The 8954-nt window shown below is 44.7% G+C and overlaps 1 protein-coding gene across 1 annotated transcript; it reads right to left on the bottom strand.

Moving 5' to 3' along the window:
* Positions 1-4978: 4978 nt before the first annotated feature.
* Positions 4979-8816, bottom strand: LOC142774410 (uncharacterized). Its single transcript, XM_075874771.1, has 2 exons — positions 8547-8816; positions 4979-5461 (listed from the first exon to the last, which is right to left on the bottom strand). The coding sequence occupies exons 1-2, from the start codon at positions 8792-8794 to the stop codon at positions 5077-5079; spliced, it is 633 nt and encodes a 210-aa protein (XP_075730886.1). The 5' UTR covers positions 8795-8816; the 3' UTR covers positions 4979-5076.
* Between the last annotated feature and the right edge of the window lie 138 nt (positions 8817-8954).

Genomic DNA, 8954 nt, shown 5'->3' with positions numbered 1-8954 from the left:
CGGTTTACGCCGAGAATCGTGTGGTGTTTCGGAACGATAACAAAAACTTGTGAAATGGAACGTGGCAATATTCTTTGGAAGATTAGTGACTACATCTTCCACGCCTAGTGTGTCCAGTATTCCCCACAATTCCTCTTGAACCACGCTAATGTACGCTCCCTTGATATCGAAAAATGCTAGTCACAGGGGCCTGTGTTCCTTGTCTGCTATTGCGATGCACTGCGTCAGTGAGAACAGATTGTCTTCCAGTCTCCTGCATTTCCGAAACCCATTCTGCAGTTCCCCCAGCATCCCCTCATCCTCTATCCATGCCTGCAGTCTTTCCTTTGTAATCTGCATCGCCAGCCTGTAGACCATTGGTGTCACTGGTATAGGATGGTATGTCAGCTTTGTCCCCTTTTCCTTTATAGATCATGCTCATCCTGCTAAGTTTCCATCCATCGGGAACTTCTCCAACGATTATTTTTTGCTCACTGCTTCTCTCAAAGCCTGCTTAGACTTCAGACCTAATGTCATTATAAGCCTAATTGGAATGCCATCTGGGCCTGTCGACGTTCTACTAGGAACCCTTTTTTCAGCCCTTTCCCACTCTTGTTGCGAAAATAGAGCCATTGTGCCACTTGATTCATGCTTGTCTATTGTGGTGCATAAAGCACTTTGTTGAAAGTTTTCTGTCACCCTTGTTCTTATATATTCAATAACTTCATCCCTTTCTAGCCTAGCCCCTTGAGCTGTAGTTATAAACCTCTGCTCTAGGCTCATCTCATTTCTTAGGGAGTTAAGATAGTTCCAAAATTTCGCAGCTGCCTTTCTATCTTTTTTATGTACTTCTGCCATCCACTGGGCTTTCTTTCTTCTAACCTTTCATTGATCAGAAGAGATGCATCCCTTCTACAGCTTAGAAAGATTTCCCATTTTCTTTCAACATCATCTGCCGGTTCATCCCGCTGCTTAGCCTGTCTGTTTTCCCTAAAGGCTTCCGGACGTTTTGCTATGGCTCTCTTAACTTCCTCATCCCACCAACTTTTGGGTTTATTTCTTCTTTTCCGGGATGACTTGTCATGTGCTATAGCAAGCTCTAGCTCAAACAGTCTAATTAGATTCGTTTATGTCTACACTGTTTTTTTATCCTCAGTGATTACTTTCACTATTTGTTTAGTGGCTATTTCAATTTGCTTTCTGAATAAGAGTTTTCCTGTAGTTGCTCATCTTGTGTCCTTCCCGCTTTCACTGCTTCCCACTGTCCCATTTCTCTCCCCGCAGCGCTAGCGCCCCCATTGCGCATGCGCCCCCTACTCCCCTACACTGCCCCCTCTCTCCCCTCGCAACAGCAACGTAGGCAGTGTCTGCTAGTGAGTTTCTTCAGTAAAAAAAAAGAGTTCGTTCACGCAGCAACACCGTTCCCTCCTCACCCCGTACATGTAAGCACTGCATCTTACCCACAGCGTAGTGTCGGTGGGATATTTCTTTTGCGCGTTGTTGAACAAATAAAAATTTGCAGCGTGTGTGTTTGCTTAAAGCGGACTGCGGGTCTTAGTGTCTTATTGGAGTATTCTGTCCCTCATTTCCTATTAGCAGCAATTTGCACGTTTCAGGAGGAAAAACTGTGCTTTGAGCCTCCCAAGATTTCTCTCCAGCGCAATGCCGCGATCAACAATGAGCGCCAGCGTCGTCACCGCCGATAGTGTATACGCATTAGCACCCGCTGCTTCTTATCTACTAATGACTCCCTCTAGCGGGAAATGATGTAGTTTCTCATGTTTGACATGTTGTAATGTATATTTTACAATGTCATATCCGCGACGGAACTACGTCATCGGAGCCGTGGTCGACCCGAGATAACACTTTCGAGAAAAAAAAACAAAAAAATCGTGCTCTAGGCCACGGCACAGGCTTGACCTAATCTAGTAGTCTTGCTATGTCTACACTCTAAAAAAAGGGAGCGAGAATGGAGAAACGGGCTCCGTTCCTCCTTCGGCGCTGCGACTTCCTCCCTTTCGGGCGCTTTACCCGTCGCGCCCTCTCGCGGCAAGGACCAAAGGAGCAACGTTCCTCCTTCAGCGTTCAAGTTTTTCCTCAATCACGGGGGTCTTGCTCACGCGCATGCGCACGCCAAGCCTATAGCCGGCCGCGGCCAGTCGCGAGCGATTGGTTTTACCTAAGATTGTTGTAAGCAATGCAGGAATGACGTTTTATTTTGTTTTATTAGTATAGAGTAAAAGCCTCTCTTTTTTTTATCGTCAGACACTTGCACGATGCTCCGCACACTTCCATGTGTGTCTCGTGTTGTTTCATACTACCAATTTGTCACGAATACAAGGAGCTCTGCTTCCCAAGCAGTCTTGCTTTATCGATTACCTTAGAGTGTAAAAAAATAATGATTTTTTCGGTGTCGACATACTTGGTAAGCCCACGAGTCTTTAGTTTTGCACGGCACCAACAGCACTCATGAATTCAACGAGGCGCGTAAAAAAGCATCACACTTATTTTTTCAATAGTGTAGGAAACCTGATACCACTCTACAGTTCATGCGTGAAAGTACGATCATATACAATTGATAGAGTTATACGTGCCACTACCACCATATGGATGTTCTTTGCAGTTTACCCCCATTCGAATACGGCCGCCGTAGCCGGAAGTCGAACCTGCGTCCATCAGCATAGTCACACGACACCACAGAACACCTACCAGTTTACGACACCCAATAAGGCTATGCTACCACGGCAGGTGAAAGCACAAAGGGAAACAGGCTGCGAAGTTTCACCGAGCGTTTATTCGTTAGACTAGATTACAACCATCAGAAACTTCATAAACATCATCATAACTAAGCTTTTGTGAAAAGCGAACCTATGACTTCTGTAGGTTAAACCAAATTCTCAATCGCATTCGTTTTGAATTGCTCATGCCAGCACTAAGAAGTAGGAAGGAATTATGCACGCGAGCAGTATGTATTTCTCGTCCATGATTCTCTTTTGTTGTGAGAAACTCAACACGAAATGCACTTCTAGTAGCAGCTGTGCACAGCAAGTAAGTACTAACGCTCACTCACCTTTGTGAAAAGAGTATTCCGAATCCAGAGTAATAATCACCACAGCCACAGCGCTAACAACAAAATTGTGGCACGCACTATGATTGCAAGTTGACATGCGAGGCGAATCGCGAGAGGCATCTGAAGCAGAAAAGTATGCAGACACAACATTCTATAAAGTTATAGTAAACTTGCGCACTGCAGCGATAGTTCCTCCACTCAAGTATGAGAGCTGCCGCGACGCCAACAGCCACTGTCATGGCTCACGAAAAAAATACCGTCGGATGCGAGGTCATCGCTTATTTATCTCGCAAGACCCGCGTTGTAACGTACGTATACACTGCTAGGACGGTCGTTACCGCATCAAAAACATTGTCATTGAAGGGCTAGTGGTGTACTATATCCATGGCTAACCGTCACACTTGTGGTACGCACGTAAAAAGAATATAAGCAAACGTTAAGACGAAACAACTAAACGAGGTCGACGTGACCACAGAACACCTACCACGACGGAGACAAAGTTTGTTCTGCATGCTGCGCCCTCTCCAAGTAACAAGAAGAAGAAAGACGTGACCTCCGAAATGGCTAACGCGCGGCAAGTGTTTGCACTCTCAGAGGCTTCAAAAAAAAAAAAAGTAACTGTGGCAGTGGTCGACAGATGGCGCAGCGTTCGAAAAGCCGTGGGCATTCTAAGCACGGTTTGGGGCATCCGCCTTCGTGAAAACCTGATAAGCTCTAGTAATTATTCCGTTCATTATTGTGCAACCATTGATTAACTAAGGTTTGCCTAAGCATCAGAAACAATATATTTACGTGTGCGCATGTTGTGGTATTGATAAAAAACGTAAAAAAAAGTGTAAGAAAACCTACTTGTAACCTGTGCCACTCAGGTCAGTTGAAATTCTTCGCTATATAAGCTGGCGCGCTTTCATAGTAGAGTGTGACTAAACGCGTCGACGTGTGAGCCGTTGGTTTGAATGGTTGATTGTACTCTTGTTGCGTACTTGTTAGCGTTTACGCTAGTGTACTTGTTGCGTACTATTTGTGTACTATGTGACCATGTGTGCATGTGTAGCTATTTGGATTGCATCAGCAGATAATGGGCCTTCGGTGTCCGTAAGTGGTCTTAAATGGGTTGATGCGTAAACAATCCGCAAGGGAGCCGTGGTAGTAGGTAATGACAACAAACGTCGCGGCAACTTTGTTCAATCCCTCCACTTCATTGCTATGACGCTCTCACACCTCCAGCCATTTATATATCGTTGAACAATTCGGAATGGTTTCGCTGCAATCGAGTGTACGGTTTGGAGGCACATCTCGTGACCTGCGGACCCGTAAGCGCATGGATAACGTCGCTACACTATGTGAATCTGCGAGAAATAAATACAGCAAGCCTAGCATGCACTCTTTAGGTTAAGGCTCCGCAGAAACCGTGTGTTTCGGAGTGAACGTGGCTTCTCTGACCGAACGAAACGTACTTGCTTCATCGTTCTCTTTCGCGATGTGTTCACCGCCACAGGTTCGTCTGCTTGTTTTTATAATCATTTCGTTGAATATCAAGCTCAGCGGGACCATTTTTTGTAACTTTCAGTGCCGTGTGCTCCTTACCAGTCGAGAATCGTTGCATTTGCTAAGCTACTCGCTTCGCCGGGGGGCAGCCATGTTGATTTTCATAAGGAGGAACGTGTTTCTCCGTGGATGAGCGAGCAACGTTTCTCTATTTGAAGACGAACATTGGGGACATCGCCGTTCCTCCCTAAATGGAGAGTACGTCACTCCATTTTTTTTAAGAGTGTACGCGCTTATCTTGCAGCGCACTCGTCGGAATGATTGAGGGAACAAAGAAAGCAGCTACAACGCGTGCCTAATCTATACTTGTGGTCGTAGTCGGAATATACAAATTTTTGTTGTAGTGCATCGTAAGAAAACAGACTCGGTGGTGCGAACACTTGATATCTATTATATTAATATATATAATACAAAATACCTAAAGAATGATATTATAGAAAACGAAACAGATACCATGGTAAGCGATGCCGCTCCCCACATCAAACCGCACAATTATCGAGCGGGTTCATCACATTACCAGGCTCGCAAGCGAAAGCGTCTGCGAAGCCACTAACGTTGCGAAAGGGTTCGTCGCATTCCTCGCCGGTAAGGTGGTGCACGCCGTCGTGACCACCACAAAGGGCGTAGCACGAGGCAACGAAGAACATCGCGGTGGTGCTGTAACCGTCGAATCCTTCGAGGTTCTCGTCCCTGTTCATTGCTCCGCCGGTGCGGTAAGCACTGAGTGACGCCTCGAGCGCCAGCGCTCGCGTCAGAACGCCGAGGCGCCTCGTAGCGGAGGTAGTGTCGCTGAAGTGGCTGTCGTTGGTCGCACAGTTGTTAGAGTGTAGGAGAGAAGCAGTGGTATCGGACGAATCCACGTATCTGCGCAGAGGATCAGAGACGTTGAAATTTCAATACCTAAATCATTCCCGACGTTTAGCTATATATATATATATATATATATATATATATATATATATATATATATATATATATATATATATATATATTTGTTCTAAGCCATGCATGTCTTCGCATAGCCGGAAGGTGAGCTCTTCCTTGTTTGCAGCCTTACGTTCCAATCAATCAATCAATCAATCAATCAGTTTGATATTATGTCATAAAAGGATGTTACAGGGAGTAAAATATACAGACGAGGGTCCCAAAGTACAAGACTGCAACGGGACCCTCGATGCACTTCTGATGCGCTTCTGGGCTTGGTGGTAATAATAATAATAATAATAATAATAATAATAATAATAATAATAATAATAATAATAATAATAATAATAATAATAATAATAATAATAATAATAATAATAATAATAATAATAATAATAAGTAGATGATATTAGCATTAATAAAAACTGTTGGGCTGATCACGTGTCAATGCTCAAAAACTGCGGTATGATATCGATGGATGCCGAAAATGAAGGGATCGGAGAATTTCGGCTTTGTGGTGTTCATTACACTTCAATCAATGCATACGAACCTCTAGAAGTTCGCCTGATACGAAATTCAGCCCCGTGGCCGGAATGTCATCGCGGACTTCGGAATGACACGTTAGAAAAAACCTGGACTTAGTAAAAACGTCACTATTATTAGTAATAATGATTTATGAGCTTCTAAGTGAAAATCCCACGCGAGAATGCCACATTATGAGGTAAGCCGTGTGAGACGCACCGTACGAGCCTTATTAGGCATATGTGTTACGCGTACTAAGCATTGTACGAGGTAATGTTCAGTGCCTTCAAAGAATCGCTAAATCGGTTATATTTGGTCACTTCCTCGTTAAGACGGACGATGGGGCGCGCCATGAACGAAATGCCTCGTACATGCACCGTCCAGGAACGAGAACTTCGTTCGGGAATATCTGCTATGGCCGCGGGCCTTTAGAAACTCGTGGTCGCCTTCCAAAATCATCTGAAAGGTGTGAACGACATATACCCAGGTCACAGTGGCAGCAGCACTCTTCTTTGGTTTTGCATTTTCCATGGCGTAGACTCTCACTTTATATGTGATCGCTTCGATAGCAACTGAGGTCATGGCTGTGGCATGCAGTATTAGTTTTCACCCCGTTCGTTCAAAACTACGAAGTCGTCATTTATGATCATTTATGATTAGCTAACCAGGTCAATTCAGCAGCAGATGAGCTGCTCAGCACTTTCATTTCGACTGGAGCAGTGCGCCACGCACTTGCCTACTAAACTGCGTGGACGTTGTGGTAGCGTCTTTAGAGACCACAGTTCCGTCCACACAAAATACGGCACTTAGTCGTTTCCATTTTGACTTGGGGCAATGCGCGCGCAATGTCAGAAAACTAAAACATAGCGGAAGCTGTTGAACATGATGAGCACCAATCATGGTCCACATGCTCGCACAAAATTCGCTTCAACCTTCTTGATGAAGGATTTACCTGCTGCCCGTCATTTTTTGCTGCGAAAAGACTCTCGTCACGTTCCCGTTGTGGTGACTTTGGTGGCGTTACGTGATACGGGACGGGGTCGGGGTCTGTTACGGCTAAGGCACAAGGGTTTAAGCCACAGTCACATTTGCAATTGCGGCCTTTACAGAGCCCTTAGTCAAAAAAATCTTATTTTACGTATCAGTCGAGAAAAGGAAAGCTCTTTTATGTATGCTTATCGCTTTACGGCGGAGCTGTTCTGGTCGAGGTTTGCATGGTCTCATAAATGAAATATAGTATAGTCATAATGAACGAGCACAATTTTCGACCACGCCCAAGCTCTCCATACAGATGTTGCCAGGAGAAGTTGGGAGGTGCGGCCCTAGTAAGTGTTTGCTTGTTATTTTTAGAAGGAAAAGTGTGCTTAGTTATGGGATTTGCTTATTTTTTGAAGGCAAGAATAAATTTTAGAGTTTGTTTTCTTAGACACCATATTAAAGAGAGCTAATAGACAATAATGCCAAGGAAGGTATTAGGAGTGGTATTGTAATTGATTGTAAAGTGAGTTTGAAGAAAGAAAAGTGGACGAAAAGATAACTTGTCGTGAGCAGTAACCAAACCTGCGACCTTCGCATAACGCGTCCGATGCTCTCCACTGAGCTACAGTGGCGGTATATGTGGCACGTATATGTGTGTCGTAGACGAAGACAAAAACAGAAATACGTAGAAGGAAAAGACGAACCAGTGACAAAAGTGAGAAAGTGATTATAAAAAGCGGTAGATGAAGAGAAGAAATAACAGAAAACAAAAGAGAAGAAAGGAAGAACAACAATGATACAGACAAAGGCAAAAAAGACACTAAGAAAGATTGAAAATCCAGCAAGCGTAGCCATTGACGTACAGTACAGTGTACTTTACTGTGATAAGTAGAGTATATATAGGATAAGGTATATCATGACCAGGGATCGGGATGATACAGGTGAGAGGATTGATGTCTACAGCCAAGTCAGGACCGGCTATGGGCCCACCAGTTCTTCTCTGACGCAGCATTGCGGAAGCTGCGCTAATTAATTGTTTCTTGGTACTTTGGATTATTAGCCATTCGGTTCAGATATCTTTCTGAGAGTGGTGAAACTTGAATTGATGACTTCTTACTACATATTTGACCACGTCAACCAATGCAAGCCATGCAGTATGATATAGCTGGAAATTAAGTGGTCAAAGAAATTCAACTTTAAATGTTAAGTACGAAAACCACAATGTGTTAGTATGAAGCTAACTGTAAGCGTACACTACATGTTAATCTTAGCCACGGGCATTTTAACTTTGCGTTATCATAGAAATTCGACCACCTAGGCCGGTATGGAACGCACTACCTCGAGTGTAGCATGAGTTTATTGCATTCAACGACGCAGACCAACCATACAGTTTGCAAAATTGCAATGTTTTTTCGTAGGTCGTGCGTAGGCGTGTGATGGCGACAAAGGCTAGGCAGCACAGACCATTATTCAAGGCCCCCGTCATTATTAACAAATCTGGTTATTAAGGACTGAGCTACTTCACCTCTGCAAGAAGTGCGCGCTCAGAGCCGAAGCCACGTGGTTCCCGAGGCCTGCCTGGTTCATGAACCGAGTGGCACTATCGTCGAACGAAGGGAAGGCGAGCGCGTGTGGTAGGACAGCCAGCACGTGGTCCGGAACCAACACAGTCCACTCGACGAACTCGATCGCTTCGGAAGCGGTCCAGCGGTGGCGCACGTCCTCGAGATGCGGGACGATCGACTGCCAGTTCTCGACCAGAGAATTGTCCATGTTTCCGGGATTAAAAACAACCGCCTCCGCGTGCTGCGTCACGGGTACAGCCGTTGACAAGTGTTCAAGCATATGCACGCTGTGTGCGTAGAATATGTGTATTGACCACACAGCCTGAATAATAGTTGCATAAGGGTTATCTTTAGTGACTGATATGAGG

Source organism: Rhipicephalus microplus, chromosome 10 (assembly GCF_043290135.1).
Source record: "Rhipicephalus microplus isolate Deutch F79 chromosome 10, USDA_Rmic, whole genome shotgun sequence".
NCBI lineage: Eukaryota > Metazoa > Arthropoda > Arachnida > Ixodida > Ixodidae > Rhipicephalus > Rhipicephalus microplus.
The sequence above is the reverse complement of the archived record's forward strand: the minus strand, read 5'-3'. Positions and strand labels throughout refer to the sequence as shown.

What these genes read in the sequence shown, in the direction of transcription:
- LOC142774410 (XM_075874771.1), bottom strand. Translation starts at nt 8,794, where the DNA reads ATGGACAATTCTCTGGTCGAGAACTGGCAGTCGATCGTCCCGCATCTC. An exon ending in AGCGCGCACTTCTTGCAGAG is followed by an intron (nt 5,462 to 8,546) that starts GTGAAGTAGCTC and finishes TCCTCTGCGCAG; the next exon opens with ATACGTGGATTCGTCCGATA.